Source organism: Podarcis gaigeae (genome assembly GCF_964106915.1).
Source record: "Podarcis gaigeae genome assembly, chromosome: 6".
Lineage (NCBI taxonomy): Eukaryota > Metazoa > Chordata > Lepidosauria > Squamata > Lacertidae > Podarcis > Podarcis gaigeae.
This window is the reverse complement of record NC_139682.1, coordinates 75,683,590-75,702,598: the sequence shown is the minus strand read 5'-3', so window position 1 is coordinate 75,702,598 and position 19,009 is coordinate 75,683,590. Positions and strand designations below refer to the sequence as shown.

General features: G+C 43.0%; 1 protein-coding gene across 11 annotated transcripts in view; it reads left to right on the top strand.

Moving 5' to 3' along the window:
* Positions 1 to 19,009, top strand: part of LOC310846621 (very-long-chain enoyl-CoA reductase-like) — a 46,834-nt gene that overhangs the window by 10,646 nt on the left and 17,179 nt on the right. For 3 of the 11 annotated variants that reach the window (XM_083743545.1, XM_083743546.1, XM_083743536.1), the window contains 10 exons: positions 1,654 to 1,757; positions 3,725 to 3,840; positions 3,962 to 4,067; positions 9,854 to 9,926; positions 10,033 to 10,076; positions 10,773 to 10,836; positions 11,485 to 11,573; positions 13,443 to 13,488; positions 13,599 to 16,465; positions 17,173 to 19,004. In XM_083743545.1, the coding sequence (XP_083599671.1) occupies positions 1,654 to 1,757; positions 3,725 to 3,840; positions 3,962 to 4,067; positions 9,854 to 9,926; positions 10,033 to 10,076; positions 10,773 to 10,836; positions 11,485 to 11,573; positions 13,443 to 13,488; positions 13,599 to 13,726 (770 nt within the window). In that variant the 3' untranslated portion in view covers positions 13,727 to 16,465; positions 17,173 to 19,004. Of the gene's footprint in view, positions 1 to 1,653; positions 1,758 to 3,724; positions 3,841 to 3,961; positions 4,068 to 9,853; positions 9,927 to 10,032; positions 10,077 to 10,772; positions 10,837 to 11,484; positions 11,574 to 13,442; positions 13,489 to 13,598; positions 16,466 to 17,172; positions 19,005 to 19,009 lie in introns of those variants that run through there. The other 8 variants (XM_083743541.1, XM_083743540.1, XM_083743542.1 and 5 more) reach the window with 5 other exon arrangements.

Below are 19,009 nucleotides of genomic sequence, written 5' to 3'. Positions count from 1 at the left end.
GAACCTGGAATGTAAGAACCATGAACCTGGGTAAGTTGGATGTGGTCAAAAATGAGATGGCAAGAATAAATATTGACATCCTGGGCATAAGTGAACTGAAATGGACGGGAATGGGCGAATTCAGTTCGGATGACCATCATATCTACTACTGTGGGCAAGAATCCCGTAAAAGAAATGGAGTGGCCCTCATAGTCAACAAAAGAGTGGCGAAAGCTGTACTGGTGATGTATGGAAGTGAGAGCTGGACCATAAAGAAGGCTGATCGCCGGAGAATTGATGCTTTTGAATTATGGTGCTGGAGGAGACTCTTGAGAGTCCCATGGACTGCAAGGAGATCAAACCTATCCATTCTTAAGGAAATCAGCCCTGAGTGCTCACTGGAAGGACAGATCTTGAAGCTGAGGCTCCAATGCTTTGGCCACCTCATGAGAAGAGAAGACTCCCTAGGAAAGACCCTGATGTTGGGAAAGATTGAGGGCACAGGGAGAAGGGGATGACAGAGGACGAGATGGTTGGACAGTGTTCTTGAAGCTATCAGCATGAGTTTGACCAAACTGCGGGAGGCAATGGGAGACAGGAGTGCCTGGCGTCCATGGGGTCACGAAGAGTCGGACACAACTAAACAATAACAACAACAATCAAGAGAAGTCTATAATCCTGCAGTTGTAGATAGACCAATGGCTGCCTCCATGCCACATGTATGCTTGGGTAAAACAGAGCTCAATGGATGGACCAAGGACTTAACCTGGAAGAGGCAGGCCATGCAAGCTAAGACAGTCTCTTGCTGTCTTATGTCCTTGTTCGGTCCTCTGTGCAAAGTGAGAATGACGATGCTGTCAGGTCAGCAGGTCCTTTTCTGGTCTTGGGCGACGCCCAACTTTACTACCATCTGCAGCTGGTCTTGGGCAGGACAAAACCATGCATGCTTATATAAAAGAGCAGTCATTCAACACTTACTGCTACACTTTTTATCTCTTCAGCTATTCAAGCTACTCCAAACAATGTGCTTATGGGAGAGGCCATAGTTCTATTGCTTTGCCTTTCTCAGGATCATTAGTCAACTCTTGACATCTTGTGTTTAAGGTTTTTTTTGGGTGTTGGGACTGGGCAGTACCCTTGCCCGAGCCAGTAGGGAGCTGCTACATGTGGGGAGTAGTCAGTTCTACACTAGACAGGTCAGTGGTAGGGCTGATCAGTATATCTTTGTATCTTCCCAAACCGGTTTGAAGTCCAAATCATGATACTCGTTCCATAATTTTTGACCTAGCAATATATCACAAATCATGATGTGTGTGTCTGTGTGCTATGCAAAAATCACAAAATGGGACAAACCCTAGAGCCAATGCCTCTACATCTTATTTCAGATATATCACAATGTTTAGCTGGGGATAAACCACAATGTTTGAAAACCGGATATCGCCTAACCCAAGTCAGTAAGGCTGTGTATAGTTCTCACACTCGCTCGCCCCCCTGCTCCGAGTGAACATGGAATTTAATTGGAGCAATAAGCTCTTTTCAGCCAAGGCTGATTGCCATAAATGCAAAAGTGTTACTAGGTCAACGGGAAATGCAGGCTTTTTGATTAGGAGTCATATGCTTCAGCGTTCCTCTTTGGCTGTCAAGCCCCTTAAATTTTTCCTCTCTTCTTCTCAGAAGGAAAATCACTGAGGGATGAAGAAGCCCTTCAGCTGCTCCCTGTTGGCACAACCGCTACGCTCTATTTTAAAGATCTAGGGCCCCAAATAGGATGGACAATGGTGAGCTTCAAAGCCTCGAATGTTTTAATGTTTGCCTTAATTAATCCTTGCATCACTTTCTCCTTGTGCTGGTGATCAAGTCCCCAATTGTGCTTTGGTTTGCCAACTAACACAATTGGTAGGAGTCTCTCCCTAGCCCTGCCATCTTTGTCTTTCTCTCTCATTTGCTCTCCCCTCCTTTTGGTGTGTGTCTGATTTATAAGATGGTGGGGTGAAGAATCCAAGGGCGGCGGGGGGGGGGGATAGAATTGCCACAAATACTTGGCAGGCAAACACATCGCAAAGCAGCAGCGGTTGCTTGGCAACACGACAAAACACAGCTTGTGGAAGGCAATGGCAATTAGGGGGTGTTGCAAGAAACAACAACACAGGGATCAGGTTTTCCTAAATTAGGGCAAGAGACCCAGAGGCAGGCCAGCTGCCTGTTCCAGTCCTATTGAACAGGACCGTCAGCGACAGAATAGTGACCCTGGTCACTTCTTCCTTTTATTCTGAGCCCCAGTACCTGCAGAAATTCAACAGGTGAAATGTTTCCAAGACATAAGGACATAGATATTTCCCCAGTTGACTTCCGTCTTTCACACCTGTTGTGTGACACGCATTGGCCTGACTGGAAAAGCTAGCATGGGAACAAAGGCAAAGCTGGAATCTGTGGGAACAGGAGAAAAGGAATTTGCTATTCAAAGCTCCCCCCCCCCCGCCCCTGCCCCAATACCTTCCTGCTTCCTCTTTAATATGCCCTGTTATGTTGCTAGTAACTTGCAAAGCTGAAAGCAGTAGTTTGAAATGTGAATATTATAAATATATAAATAGTATAATTCACACACAAGTTCTCTACTGCTGGGCATAACTGTTTCTCATCCTCCAAGCTTCTTCTCATTTGGACATTCCTGCACAGATGGAGACGTCCTTGGCTGGGTTCCAACATAAGCACATGCTGTGAAAGGGGACATTGGGAGAGGGGAAGGAGGGGAAGCGAAGGAACTAGCAATGTGTTGGAATCTGTGGCATTAAGAGGAAGTAAGTGGCTCATGCGGAGCCAAATTTAGGACTAGGTGTCTTCTGCCTTTCATCCCGCCAGGATAACCCAAGTTATACAATCTCTGTGAATTGTGCAGTTTGAGCATTTCTGCATCGTTAGTTGTCTTATTCTACTTGCACTTTTTAGAGGAAGGATAAGGCACCAAAGGCTTGATGACTAGATATGCTGCTCTGGTTTCTGAGTTTTTACCAGAACTTGCAATTCACGTCTTCGGAGACACGAAGGCTGCAGAATTCCTTAAGCAGCAGCTTAGATTACTTACATGCCAAATTGTGTTCTCAGTCCCAACCCCACCCCACAAAAAAACATGCAGGACCTTGTAAAGCTGCCTGACTTTTGGGGGCATTCATCCAATCCATGCTATATGCTCACTTCAATGTGGTTTTGCATGGATAGGGATAAAATGCTGGAACAAACTGTGTGTGTATGAAATAGCAAATTCTTCTTGGACATCCGTACTGATTGGAATAACAGCATATAGCGTTGGTGTAAGGAACCAAACCATGGCTAACATCTTGACTAAAGCAGCACCCCCCCATTTTGTAATTGTTTGCCCCAGGGGCCCACTTGAAAATCTTTTGATGCTCAGGACCCTTCCCCCCCCGCAATAAACTTAGACAAAAATGCCTATTCCTCCCCTCCAAAAAACAGACAAAATGCCTGCCTCCCCCCAAAACAGACAAAACCAGCTATATACCCACCCGTGAAAAACAACAGACAAGAAAGCAAGACAACAACCTTCCTCAAAACAAGCAACCTGCCCACCAATACACACCTAAATAATAGGGCAAGGGGCCTTGACAGGTGCCATGTCTGAGGGTCCCCACAGGTGCCATATTGGGGACCTCAGTTTCCCTTTCCCTGGCATCCAGTGTTGCTGAGAATTGCCGTGGTAACCACCTAACAACCTCTCTCTTTTTTGCAGGTATTCTTGATAGAATATACGGGCCCATTGTTCATCTATTTTGCGTTTTATTTCCGTATGCCTTTTATCTATGGCCTGGATGACAGGTTTCCCTTGAGCCGGCACCCCGTAGTTAAGTAAGTCACACTTCTAAGGCCGGAGGATTTAATTCTTGGGTTTGCCGCAACTTTATTCCGAAATGTCTTGCCGTATTTGTGTCTCTAGCTTTCTGAAACGCTTTTATCTTGCTGTTTCTAGCCTGGCATGTATCTGCCATTCTTTCCACTACATCAAAAGGTTGATTGAAACAATATTTGTTCATCGGTTCTCCCATGGGACTATGCCACTGAGGAATATTGTTAAGGTAAATTTGCCACACAATCTACTCACAGCCCTTCTGTAAAATTCAGATCTGGCCGCCACCTTCAGCACGGCAGTCACCAAACCCTTGGCACGGCTTTCGGGGTACGGTGCTGCCTCCTGCCACTCACAATGTTAACATCGATGTGACCTGTTAACATTAACACCTCACAACTGAAGCTTGTTTTTTCCACATTACCATTTTTATTTCTTCCATAGTTTTTTCTCCGACTGTTGCTCTATAGCCACTTAATCCCTTCTAGCCAAGCACAAAGGCCCTCCTTGACAGTGTGAGTTTCCTCAGTTCAGTGTTTTGTATAGCAAAGGTCCCGGGTTCAATCCCCAGCTTCTCCAGCTAGGGCTGGGAAATCAGGGGAAACCTCTGCCAGTCCTTGTTTACAGTTCTGAGTTAGATGGACCAATGGCCTGGTGCCAGATAAGGCAGTTTCCTATGCTCCTGAGCTTACTTCCGGCTCCATCTAAGGAGCTAGTGGGCTTATTGCAGCAAACAAGCTGGAACTGGGCTTGACACTTGATGTAGGCCTGTTGTTGAAAATGACAGCCCCCCTGTTGGATTCCTAGGGGCCCAGCTCTTTGTGGGGGCCAATAATGTTTTGGGGGGGACTGGGACCCCCAATGTTAAAAATATGAGGGCAAGCATGGAGCTGAGCGTGGCTTCAGTAGTTGACTCCACCTGCCATGAGGGGAAGAGGAGGCCAATCGTGGAGCCCAGTGTGGTGCCAATGGGTAGTGGCTCCTCTTCCTGTTGTGTAAGGGAAAGACAGGGGAATCAGCCCCAAGCCAGTGGCAGAAGGAGAGGAGTTAGAGAGGAGGAGCCAAAGGCCACTGAAGCTGTGCTACCGCCATGTTAAGCTACGCCCTCCGGCTCCTCCGTTCTGACGTGCGCATGTGCGCCATCAAGGTCCTCCATCTCTCTTGCAAGTTGGCGTCTCTGCAGCCATTGATGAGAGCAGAAAAACACACTGCATGCTGATGTCATTGCACAGTTAAACCTATTTGAAAAATTGGCATGGGACTACTGCGCTGTCCTGTTGCGTCTCCTAGTTCAGCCCCATTTACGTCTAGGTCACCTTCAATAACCCATAGCGATTGCCACACATAAAGCAGCCTCTCCTAGCCACTCTGCCACATTCCTTCCGGCTTTCACTCCTCTCTGTCCCTACATCTCCGCAGTGTTGCCACATGGCCTGAGCCCTTGCGCCTTTCCCTTGCCCGTGTTCAGGCTCCCTACGCCCCACTCTCTAGGGCTGCTGTTTTCCTTCAGTCTTGTCTTCTCAGTTGCTTCCTTGTTAGTCTTCTCCACCTGAAAGAGGAGACAGTACTGTTTTTCAGAATGAGAAATTTGAACTGCAGCAATAATTGTCGGTGAACGCTGTACAGTTTGGAAAGTTGTTTTATTTTCTTTTTATGTTGCTTATCTCTCACATGCTTTCCCCCTGAGACATGACCCATGTGGTCCTTGCCCAGACTGACAAGTGAGAAGCAACAGGGATAGAAGCTATTACCATCTTACGGTTCCCATTCCCCAATTGGTCCCTTCAGTCCTGATATGATAACATTAGTGGGAATTGTGATATCATCATGACATGATCTGTGGCTTCCACTGATGTGCTCTGAGGTACTACCCCGTGAAGGAAACGTCTGGTGTTTTCTAGCCCATAGACATGTTCTGCATTTTCTGCTTTTCTCTGTGAACACACTGTGGGTTTAAGCTCTGATCTATATAGCATGCTAGGGCCAGTCCTCACATTAAAAATAAAATAAAATGTGGTGTAGCCCTTGGGGAACTGAACCATTCAGGGTGCTTATGGGGGATTGAATTATTTGAATCCTCTCCCATGCTAAAAACTCCTTCAAGGTGGAAATAAAACACACCTGGGAGAAAGTGTGTGTACTACCATTATATACTACCTTTCATCATCTAGTGTGGTGCTTTTTAAATTATTAAGTGGAGAATATATATTATATTTCACCTACAGTGTGAAGTGACACTATATCAAAATGGTTGTTCCTTGTGTCCTTATGAGTCTTAAAGACTTGGCTGAAATCTTTGAATGGCAGGTGCAGAACTCTTCACAGAAAATCCGCCTTAGGTATCTTAAACATACGCTGGAAGCAGAGTATTATTAAATAATTCCACCTAGATAGCAAATAAGAATGGTTAGACTGCGCATTTGAAATACAGTTGGTTAAGCTGTTCTGTCAGGTGGCAATTGGAAAAAACATGCTTTGCGTGAATGCCTGCCTTGTTGGTGTTTCTAGGCCTGTATCCTTCGCATGAATTCAGTTTGACTATTCTTTCTTGCAGTGCTCAGTTTCTGTTTCAGAAATAACTTCTAGAGAGCCAGCTTGTAGCACCCACAGGACCTTGGTGATTTCAGGAAACGTGGGACCGCTTCTGGGCTCACAATCTGAAACCACTCACATGGGAGCTCTGTCGGTTGACAAACAGTGCCTACACTTGGGAGTTTTTTGTCTTGTCATTACGTTGTTTGATGGTGTGGGTCATGTAGGAAGGCCATGTTTGGAGATGCTGGTATTCTCAGAGTGCATATCTCATGGATGTTGATGTGTCTCTGGTGGCAGCCCAATTCCCAACGCGCTTTTGTTGTAGACTGGTGTTAAGATCTGAACTCGGCCATAGAATCAGCAACGCATAGTGCCTTGTTCCAGCAAATCTACCCGTGCTTATAATTAGTTAAATTTTCTGACAGCTTGTATAAAACAGCTTGAATAAAATACTTTATTTGGCCTGGGCATGTGAAAATTCTATTTAGGAAATGCTATGATATATATTGTGTAGAATGGCTGATGGAATTGCATAGAACCGTTAGCAGCTCCTGTTAATATGGCTATATGAAGCGAAAAGTTAGTGATTTTTAACTAATGAAATGGATCCAAATGTACTTGCCATGGCAGTGATGAAATGAATATTTTTGGTTTCTTTCTTCTTAGATCTGCTGCATCCTGCCTGTAACCCCACTTAATATTTTAAAGACAAAAAGTAGCAAGGATTATTCATGTTGCACATGAACATGTTCACCTATATGGTACCCAAGATTTCTGTGATCTTTCCACGCACTTTTTCTTAGTTTCTGCTTAAGGCTATAGACCTCCTTGGTTAGGATACAACTCTTAAGAGTACAGCTCTCTGGAATGTTTGTAGATGTCCTTTTGATGGTGCTTTAAGTGCTTCTAGTAAGCCCTATGCTGAATGACAATGCATCTGAAGAATAAGTTGGCTAGTGGCAGCTGGCCAGTTATTTTATTACTGCTATCAATTTCAGGTGAAGTGGAGATCACTTACTCTACAGTCTGTTATTCAGACTGGCTTATGTTGTTATGTAGTTCACATTAATTACAGCATTTACCGTTCGATCTGGTCCAATGCAGATACTTATCCTTAAAAAGTATTTTTATTCTGTCTTGGAAGAACATCAAGATTGGGTGAGAACAAGCATAGGCACTGATGGCTTGCCTATACAGTAGCCGCTTTGGTTATTGTCAGGACCTAGTAAAAAAAATCTCTCTGTATCTTCTTCTAGCATACTCACCTGAGAGATTCCACAGTGTGGAACTGTCTACAGTTACGCAATGCAAAATGAAGACACGCATAATATTTTTAAACCGGTAGAGGTCCCTAGGAAAAGGGATTGATTGTTAAACTACTCTGGTAATTATACAGCTGTACCTTGGATGTCTGGGTTCCAAAGAACGTTTGCAAACCGGAACACTCACTTCCGTGTTTGCGGTGTTTGGGAGCCAAAATGTCCGAGTACCGGGATCCAAGGTACAACTGTAGTTCTGTGAGGGGATGTTGTTAACGAGTCACAGCACCCTTAACAAAATTACAGTTCCCAGGATTCTTTGGCTGTTGAAAGTGGTTTGATGCTGATTTACCTATAAAGTGCAGATAGGGCCTTAGGACTTCTTGACCTGGCCTTTCAGATGTTAGAATCATAGAGCTGGAAGGGAACCTGAGGGTCATCTAGTCCAACCCCATGCATTGCAGGCGCCATTGTTGGACAACTCTCACCATCACTGGACATTGGCCATGTGGCTGAGGCAAGTTGCATTCCAGCAGCATTTGGAGGTCTCTGAAGTGAATGAGCATTCTTCTCCCAATGATACAAAAACGCATTAATACAAAAATCACCTGCCGCAGCTGCATTAACTATTGAAAAAAATATTTATAAAAGGGGACATCACAATTATTAATGCGATGGGGCTGGGTAAATGAAAACATAAGGAATAGCAATGATACTCTGTGGAGCTTTGTTGCATAGGAATAAGAGGCTTTTGGCTGTGGCTGCATTTAAGAAGTTGGCCTGTGATCAAGGCCCTGCATTGCCAAGTTTCACACCAGTATTGGGGACCACTCACTTTTATTAGCTGCTGCCTCAGTGCATTAGGCTATGTTAGCATTGGGGGGAAAAAAAGTGTATTTGGGCACCAAGTTTCTTTCTGCTATGTGTAGTTGAACATTATCACAAGAAGCCTACCTTGGTCTAAGTTAAATTAACGTTTGAGAAACTGTCCGTTCGGTTGAAGACTTTTAAGAACACTGGCTCATTCACATTTCATGGGATTTCCACAATTCGCAACATTAGCTGGGAAAGCCCATGGGTGCCTTCTGCACAGAGAAAGTTCTAGAGTAAACGACATAACAAATTGGGGCTTGTGTTCTCTCGTTAAATGCATTATAAACACTAGTAGAGAACTTAACTCTACTAACGTCAGAAGCGTTTAAAAGTTATGAACTTTCCTCTGTGCTACAAGCAAATGAACATCAAATCCGGGCTTAACAAATAACTGTGAGGAAAATGTTCTCATTTTAAGAGCTATTTCCTTAAAATTTCTCCTCTGTTCTGAAATTTATAAACGTTGGGTTTTTTGGCTGAATGTTGTCAAATAATAGGCAGGTCCAGATCTTTTTTTCAGTCAGAACTCGCCAGAACTGAGTTCTGGCACCTCTCAAGTGGACGCCATTGCCATTCTAAGAGAACAATTTTTCTTGAAAAATAGCACTGGGCAATAATAATTGGAATTGGTCTTCTGTTTAGTAGTGAAATAGCTGACAGGAAGTGGGCTTGTCTCAATAAAGGCAGGAGAAACATGAGGCGTTTCCGTAGGCTCTGTTCTTAGGCAGACATTTTTGTGGGTGTCTCTCCCTCAGGGTAAGAGCAGAGAGAAAGCTTTGTCTCTCCTCTCAACTGTCTTGCTAATTTAGGGAGCAATTTTGTGTTCCCTGGACTTGAGGGGCTGTAGGATTATGATGACCTCCCTCTCTGTGGGAGATCCACCTGGACCAGTGGTGGAAAGTTAAATGGTAGAGCCAGAAACTGATTTCTTCCAAGGACAGGTCAGGGAAAGGCCTTGGATTTTCCAAAGCTGCTGTTTCCCAGAAAGGGTAAAAAAAAAAAAAAAGGCCAACCCTGGAACTGGTAGATCAGTTCCTCACCTATTAGCGTCAACAGGAGAGAATTGAAAGTGCTCCCCTCCTCCTTTTCTGGATGGCACAAAGCACACAATCACTTTAGGAATGCTCTGTTGCCTTGTTCCATAGAACTTAATAAGAACCATTGAGAACAGAGTCATTTCTTGCATAGCCCCTACCTAGGATTTACTTCTGAGCCACATAAAGGTGTCACAAAGAAATGGAACCCAGAAATTGGTATTAAATCATAGCAATAGCCCCGCATAATGTAAAACATTAACACAAATATAAATGGCTTCCCCCTTTTCCTTTTTTTGTTTTTGTTTTTACAGAATTGTTTCTATTACTGGGGATTTGCTGCCTGGCTTGCTTATTATATCAACCATCCTCTTTACACACCGCCTTGTAAGTAGCAGCATAACACACATTTTGCTTTTTATTTTGTTTTATCATTTCATTATCGGTGCTGACCGAGTGCTAAATTGAACCTTCCCTTGTTTTTGTCTTGCAGCTTATGGACAAAAGCAGGTCAATCTCGCTTTGATCATGTTCCTGGTGAGTAAGTTGCAAATATAAATACTACATTGTAAGAAATTTCCTTTGTTGTGCTTTAGATAGTATATGGAATGGGCAAATGCAGAGGTACAAATGGCGACTATATTCCTGACTGCAGCTTAAAATGCCAGTTTCAGTAGAGAGGAAGCTCCCCCCCTCCCCTTTGTCTGAAGGGTTTTATAGAATCTGGGATGCGGCAATTACATATAAACTCATTTACTATGTGCAAGCAAGGGGCAAAGGATTGTAGGAAAATAGATTTATAGAGATATGGGTGACTTGCTTCTTTTTGGATTGACAAATTTAAATAATAATAATAATTTTAATTTTGTAATTTAAATAATACCATGTGACCATTTCTTTTAGTTTGAAAAATGATTTTTAAAAGAACTGTTGCACCCCCCCTTTTTGTATAATAACAGGTTATAAATGCAAAGTTAAGTAAACTGATTGAAATGGTGCTGAAATCTTCCGATGAATTAAACCACTGATGCCACTTTAAGGGCGATTTTTATATGGAACACAGTGTGCGGGGAGGGGAGCTTTATCCCTTGCCTCCCCAGCTATGGTGCTTAGTGTAGAGTGGGCTAATGAGAACATTGTTGTTCTACTAATCCTCATAATTGTATTTGTTCAGAGGGCTCTTTATTTAAAGCAGTCTTTGTTTTAATTGTCTTTATTTCTGTCTCATTGCAGACATGTGAAGCTGGAAACTTTTCTATCCATGTTGCACTTAGTAATTTGAGAAGAGATGGTAAAAGTTGAGTGCTTAGTTTCTGTTATTATTATCATCATCATCATCATCATTAATTGGCTTGAGTTAGGGTGGGCTTTCAAAGGTGTAAACTGACCTCCCCCTCAGCATTTATTTATTTTGGTAAAGATCATTAATACTTCTGCAATCCTTGAGGTTCCTCCAAGCCTGCTGATACCTACTAGTCGGTAATGCTGTTTTGGTTACAAAAGGATTTGCATCAGAGAATTAGTTCATATTAAAGCTACAATTATTCTAGGCAGACAGTCCACTGCAGGAACTGCCTGAAGGTAGTTAGTCAGCATAGGTTATTGGCTAATGACTGCCATTTTATAAAAAGATTTCCAAATATGCAAGGCAAGGGAGGAGGAAAAAGAACTTCTAATCTAAACTGTCTAGTCTTACGGAGAGCGAAAAATGATTCCTAGCTTAGCTCATGATAGAATGGTCCTTTTCATCCCATCCCACAGCTGATCATTCTGTAATCCAGAGAAGAGCAGACTTCAGACTTGCGGGAGCTACTTTGGGTTTTACCAGAACCCCTATATTTACCAACTACAGCCATGCTGTCAAACCATATACTATAGGGAAAATATGTCTGTATACAGAAAGTACCACTAGTTTTACATTTCTGTGGACCTTTTAAATCAATAGGATCCAAGACCAGTAAGATCCCTTATCCGACGAAGAATCCTTTCACATGGCTGTTTTATTTTGTGTCCTGCCCTAACTATACTTATGAGGTATGTATGTTTGACAACTGAACGGACCGCTAATGTTTAGCTTATGCTTAAAGATTGGTGTAAGATTTTGCTTTCATAGGGGAGTGTAAAGAAATGTTCAGGATTCCATGGGGGCAACTTCTGGGATGAGAAACTCAGTAAAATGAACGTATTTTATTACCCCACCTTGGGTACAAAAGCACAGCTGAGTTGCATCTCAAACACATCCTTTACTTTGAGACAGCGTTTAAGCTGCACTTCTCAGTGAAACTGACGAAAAAAGGGTAAGATAAAGATTGTTTTTTAAAAATTGCCCAGTGAAAGAGCTAAATTAGTCAGATAATGAATTGGAGTGTGTAAACAGGAGTATTGCAGGAGGTTGTTTGGAGGATTGTGCAACTATCCAGGCCCTATTACATTTTCACGTTATGGCAGAGGTGGCTCTACTATGAATTAGGCCAGGCATAGGCAAACTTGGCCCTCCAGATGTTTTGGGACTACAACTCCCATCATCCCTGACCACTGGTCCTGTTAACTAGGGATGATGGGAGTTGTAGTCTCAAAACAGCTGGAGGGCCGAGTTTGCCTGTGCCTGAATTAGGCCGTGTGACACAGCCCACCTTTGCAGTACTAGCAAAGGATAGAAAAATTACCTGTTATTTAGCTGCTTGCATTTTTGTGTATGTGTTTGTGCGTATATTCTTTGGATTTTGTGTTGGACATCAAAATATTCTGAGCTCTGTCTCTACATCATATTGACTTTTGCGTTTGGAGCATAGGAATTTATTGTTTGGCTTCATTGTCTTACTTGAGACTTCCAGCGTCATTTGCTGCAAAGGGATGTTGCAGCAGTGTCACTTTTGTAGGAATATAGACTTTATGGAGCGAGCAAGAGTGGGGAAATGCATTATGTACCACGAAAACAGATGCAGTTACTATGCAGATAGCGACAGCATGTGTGCACATATATGAGTTTTCCATGGAGAACTCCCTTCAGAAGCTACCACCTAAAATTCAGAGAGAGAGATTTTTAAAGGATGTCGGGAGGACGTTTGTGTACATGTACCTGTTTTAAAAGCTCTCATACCGAATTCCCAAACTTTTTAAAAAAACAACTTAAGAGTGTAAAGAAGTGTTGGGGGCAGCTTCTGAGGTCACTTCCAGATTATTAAGCATTCATCCTCATTGTTTGTGGGGAGATTGTATGACATCATATCAAACCACTGTTGTCCCTGTTTCCATAACACAAAGTCTTTCTTTTAAAAAAACTTTTTTGTACATGAGTGTCAAATCCACTTAAAATGTACAACCTGAATTTACCTGTGTGCGATTGAATCCCACCCGCAAAATAGTGACTCCCTGGAAAATGCCCCAAACTGGGAACATTCTTAGGAAGAAAAATATGAGCACAAAGACTTGGTTAGGATAGGGGTACAGCTGTATAGGCCATAGGTCTTGGAGGTGAGTGACTGGCTAACTGGTTGCATAAATTTTGACTGACCAGGTTTACAGGTGTGTGAGACTGACACTTACATTCACTGCCTCCATTCTGTCTCAACAGAAACTAAATGCAGTGTTCTAGAATTTCTAGACTCATAATTTTAATTTTTCCCCAAAATTGAAGTGTGTATGTGTGTTGGTCTGTCGAGGTTGCAAAAACAACACTACAAGGGGGCTGTGCTTTTGTGGATTCTGGTCCATATATCCAAACGGCTCCAGTTACTTATCTGGTTGTGTGCATGATTTTATTTCAGTTGTTTTATTACTAAGGTTTTTACAAGCTGATATTAAAAAGAGATGCGTTTTGTATGTATTTTTTAAAAAGGGGACTAGGTTGTTTTAGCAGTTTTTATTGTGTGAAATAGTTTTGCATTTTCTTCACCATTACAGCTGGGGACATGGATTGGTTTTACTATCATGACTCAATGCGTTCCAGGTGAATAAGATTCTTGGTTTGAAAATTTTGGGCTAATATTCCAGCTACAATATTTCATAAACATTGACCTCTCTTTTCTCTTTCTCTCTTTCTCTTTCTCTCTCTTGCAGTGGGACTCTTCACCTTTCTTTGTTTCATTCAGATGTCAGTCTGGGCAAAAGATAAACACTGCACCTATATACGAGAGTTTAAGGATTATCCTAGTCTTAGAATGTCTATCATTCCTTTCTTACTGTAAGAACAAGGTTGTTGGGTTTTTTTAATTAAATTATCAGAAACAAAGTGGATGAGGCTGCATAGACACAACCACAGGCAAAGAAAATAAGTTAGGGTATGAAGATAATTTAGGCAAGGTTGCCCAGGAGCATGCAGAAATTACTATCTAGTGTGGAATTCCATGGGCTCAAAATCTACATAGTGGGGTTGGAGAGCTGGGGAGGGGGGGGGAGGATTTCACATCTGGCAACCAGTGCGCCCCTTTGGTTTCAGATAGTACATGGGTAGTATATCTACCCTTCAGGTAAGACCAGTTACTATTTACTATGGTGGACAATAAAGTCACTGGATTGGGACGTACCACAGCTATCCCCAAGTGGGCGGGACCCAACTGCAGATGAGCTGATCAAAGTACTGAGTGAAGAACTGTGCGACCAAATGCTGCATCAGCTGACGATAATTGGTCCAGCTTGTAATGCCTGGTGAAGGTACTTGAGGAAGACCAAGTAGCTGCCTTACAAATATCAAGCAGCGGAGCATTAGCAGCGAAGGCCGCTGAAGTGGATGCTGACCTGGTTGAATGAGCAAATAGATGTGTTGGCTGGGGCAGCTTGAGGGATTCATAAGCTGGGGAAATGCAAGCCCGTATCCATCTGGCAAGGGTGGAACTTGAAACCCTCCACAGAGATGAAGGGTGGAAGGACACAAACCAAGGAGTCCACTGTTCTATTTTCTTGCGTTCAATGAATGTGTACAGCTTTAGTGCCCGATGAACGCCTAAAGAATGCCAGGCCTTTCCCCTAGGGTGCTTTGGATTAGGACAAAAAGTTGGAAGAATTGATTCTTGTCGGACATGGAATCTCGAAAGTGCTTTCGGCATGAAGGTACAATCTGCGCAGCACTACTTAGGGAAGATGCAGAGATGTTTCACCTACCTCCCACAATTCTTAGCTCCTTGGTAGCTTGGTGAGAGAATTACCCAATCCTGTGGCTTCATCGTCCACCATAGTAAATACATTACTTCTGGTAAATGAGCCACCAGATTCATCTACCCATGTACCAAAGGGGCACATTGGTTGTCAGATGTGAAATACATTGGCATTATTTTCAGCATTCCTACTCCGCTAATATCTTCATGTATTTTTAAAATTTGTGGGATTCAGTATTGGTTTTATCTTCTCCCCCAATCCTCATGTTGTCATCTTTAGCCATGAAGGGTGTTCAGAGCTAACTGTTTGGCAAAGGTATTATCCACCGTTGCCGAAAGAATACGCTTTCTGTAAAAGTCTGGGCCAGGCCCTGTGGCAAAAAAGAAGCATGAGAATTGGGTGTGAAACAGTCTGGAATTCCACAAACAGATAAGTTTTGAGGGAGGGCAGTTCTGGATGATATGTTTATTGAGCATTCATCTTGATTTGTTTCCAGGGAGGTTAGATGATGTTGCATCAAAGCAATTATTATTGTTTTCCCACTCTTTCTGGTGTGTTCACTTTCCTTATTGCAAAAAAAGTCTGACTTTGGGAGAAAGTGGGGTTGTTGTGAAAGAGCTCCAAATCCGCTCTAATTGTGCAACCTGATTTCCCCAGTACAGTATGTGATTGAATCCAACCTGAAATAGCAACAGCCTGGAACTGCCCAGCCTCTGGACGAATTGTGCTTCAAAGCTGAGGCATAGAAAGTGCTGTGGGCAGCTTCAAATCAAGCATTTGCTGTGGGAAATACTTTTACAATTTGAATGAAAGTGGTACACACACACACACACACACACACAGAGGGGAATGAGAACAACATAGTTTAAATGTTCAGAATAATCATTTGAAACAGGCCTGTTGGGAATGAACCATTTCAGACTGCAAGGTGAGAGTTGCCTATTTGAATGTTTCCATTGCAAGAAACTCCCAGATTTATATAAAACTTGAACATGAAGGAAAAAGGGTTCTTGTGTGTCTTTTGCCCTATTTAGCATGCTCTTAATGGATGGCTGATAGTTGTATTTTGTATTAGATTTTAATATTTTGGGACTTGATGCCATGTTTTGGATCAGCTGTTTTTTATTTATTAATTGTGGTTATTTTTGTATTGGTTTTTATTTAGTAAGTTGACTTGACAGGATTTTAACCTTAAAAGTGGTCCAGAAATATTTTAAATTATTACATTCAGGGTGTCCTGTTAAATGGAAAAAGCATTCAAACATTCACCGCCTTGCAGTCTGAAGTGATGCAATACCAACAAGGCTGTCATGTGATCATTCTACTTGCATTTCTCATTCTTGGAAAACACTTCATGCTATACCCTGGTGCATGCTTACTTGAGAGTAGGGATAGCAAATCAGTTAGTCTTGGTTCTCTCAGTTTCTCATGATTGTAGTCTTAAATTCGCCCCCCCCCCCACACATTTATGCAGCATTTTGTGAATTTTCTGTTAGAAAATATCCTCCTGAAAATGCTTCAGCATTTTAATATGAATTTCTGCTAGAAAACACATTTTTGTATGCCGTTTTGACTAATGCACACATTTTTGCAAGCAATGTCTCCTTAACATAATGCATTTTTAATGTTATTTTCACTAATACTCATTTTTATGTACACTTTTAACTACTATGTGCATTTTTGTAAACATTGGTTGGTTGGAGAATTGCATCACAAAATTTGGATAAGTGTGAATTTCTAAGGGTGGCTATGTTCTAGTTCTCATAGTTTTGGAAAGCGTAAATTTGGCTTCAAATGCAAAGTGAATTGAATTCGTCCCCATCGTTACAGTGGTGCCCCGCAAGACGAATGCCTCGCTAAACGAAAAACCCGCAAGACGAAAGGGTTTTCCGATTTTTTAGTGGCTTCGCAAGACGAATTTCCCTATGGGCTTGCTTCGCAAGACGAAAGCCCATAGGGAAATCTCCGGGGACAGCGGGGAAGCGCAGCCTTCAGGACAGGTCTGGGAACAGAGGGGAAGATGCGCAGCACTTCTCCTCTGTTCCCGGGGCTTGCGGTGGGAGGAGGGTTTTTCCTCCCCACTGCCAACATTCAGAACAGCATTCATCCGCTGTCCCGGGGCGATTTTAAAATGCTGGCGGGCGGCAGTGCTGCCGCCCGCCAGCATTTTAAGATCGCCCCGGACAGCGGAGAGGTCCTCTGCTGTCTCGGGGTTTTTAAAATGCTGGCAGGCGGCAGCGAAGGCTTCGCTGCCGCCCGCCAGCATTTTTAAATCGCCCCGGGACAGCGGAGAAGTCTCCGCTGTCCCGGGAAGGCAGGCGGGGGGAAGCAAAGACTTTCGCCCCCCCCGCCGGCCTTCAGAAGAGGTCGGGGGACAGACTGTCCCCGGACCTGGTCTGAAGGCGGTTTCCATAGGAACGCATTGATTTTCAATGCATTCCTATGGGAAACCGTGCTTCGCAAGACGAAAAACTCGCAAGATGAAAAGACTTGCAGAACGAATTAATTTCGTCTTGCGAGGCACCACTGTATATCACAGTAGGCTCAGGGATGCTTCCTTTTAAGTAGACATGCATAGGAGTGGGTTGCCCATGTACTTGCAAATGTAAGTAGAACAATTGGTACTTAACCTGAAGAGTAGATTTGTGTTGCCAGCACAGGACCACTGGTTGGGCTATGGCTTTGCCCCTTTGATGAAGGAAGGAGTGAAAATTTAGGAAATGGATGGCTCCTTTGTCCTCAGCATTGCAGACTCACTAAGCACAAGTAGTCCATGGAGTCTCATCAGTTAATAAGCAAATAACATACAGTAATAAAGCCAAATTCCTATGGAACAAGAACTTTTCCTAACTGTCTGAACTATTAAACAGTGTTGCAGGCCATTAGAGGGTGGGGCCCCAATGGTCCCACACTGGCAACACAAATCTAACATTCAGGTATGTACCAATCGTACTATTTCCTTTTGCCAGCATGACACCACTGGTTGGGACATACCAAAGCTCTCCCAACTAGGGTGGGTACCACTGCAAAGAAAACACTGTGAGGAGGCCTGTTGGAGGACCCTTTGGCCAATGGCGGTGTCAGCTGACAACCAGGTGTCTTGTCTTAGTGTATGGCAAGGGTACTGGGAGATGCTCAGGTGGCTGCCCTGCCGATTTTCAGTAGGGAGGCGTTTGTGAAGGATGCCACCAGGACGTCTGCTGCCCCAGAGGAATGTGCTGTCGGTTTGGCAGGGACAGGTAGCCTTTGTGCCTCATATGCCGTGGTAATGCAGGTGCAAATCCATTAGGATCGTGTGTTTGGGGTGACTTTTCTACCTAACATAGAATGGTGGAATGATTGCCAAAGCACTTTGGTATGGGTTATATAGACCTTAAGTACCCTGCCTACATCTTAAGGCAGAGCTTTCCAAACTCTGTGTTGCTGGAAAGGGAGCAGATGGCCCGCCGATTTGCTAGTAAAACTGAATTACTATGTCGTGAAATGATGCATATGTAAAAAGTGTGTCACCAACGTGAAAAGTTTGGAAAGCTTTGGTCAAAGGAATGCCAGGCCTTTTCAAGAGGGTGGTATGGATTGGGAGGAAATCTACGTAGTATCAGTTCCTGCTGTAGGTGGAGTTTGGAAAGGACATTAGGCAGGATCAGAATGGAGGATGTCTTTGTCTTTGTGGAATATGCAGGGGCGTTGGACCACCAATAGGGTGTTAAGTTCAGATACTCTGCAGGCAGATGTGATGGCCACAAGGAATAAGACCTTGAATGATAGCGTGCAGAGTGATAGCTCTTTACTGGTGGCTCCAGAGAAAGTCAGTGGGGGTACAAAAGGTAGCAGGAAAGGGAAAAGCTGTTTTTAAAAAGTTGTTTTAAATTTGAAAATGAAGGTAAGCAGATGAAGAATAACGTAAAACAGAAGAGAAGAGGAAGAAGGTGTCAAGAGGAAAAAAGGAGTTAAATCATGGGAGCCCAAGGAAACTGACTATCTTCATCAAAGGTAGGAATGAAAACTTCCTAAATCTCCATCCCTGCCTTTATCAAAGGGTCATAGCCTAACCAGTGGTCCCATATTGCCAAAAGGAAAGGTGTGGAGGTGTGGTCCTCTAGTTACTCTTCATATAATCCAAAATACAAGGAAATGTGGAAAATATTTTTCCTTATTTTGTGTTCAATGCATTTTAAGAAGGCTCTGTGCAAATCAAATCAGTAAATGAATAAGACATTATGTTACAAAGTTTTAAGAACTTAATTTTAAGACTATCAGCAAAGGGACTCTGACTGTTTCTTGATGAAGTTTATTCCTCTAGAAATGTACATAAATTTTTGCAACAATTTGTAAAGAGAATATGCAATAAATTCAAACTTATATTTTGAATTCTG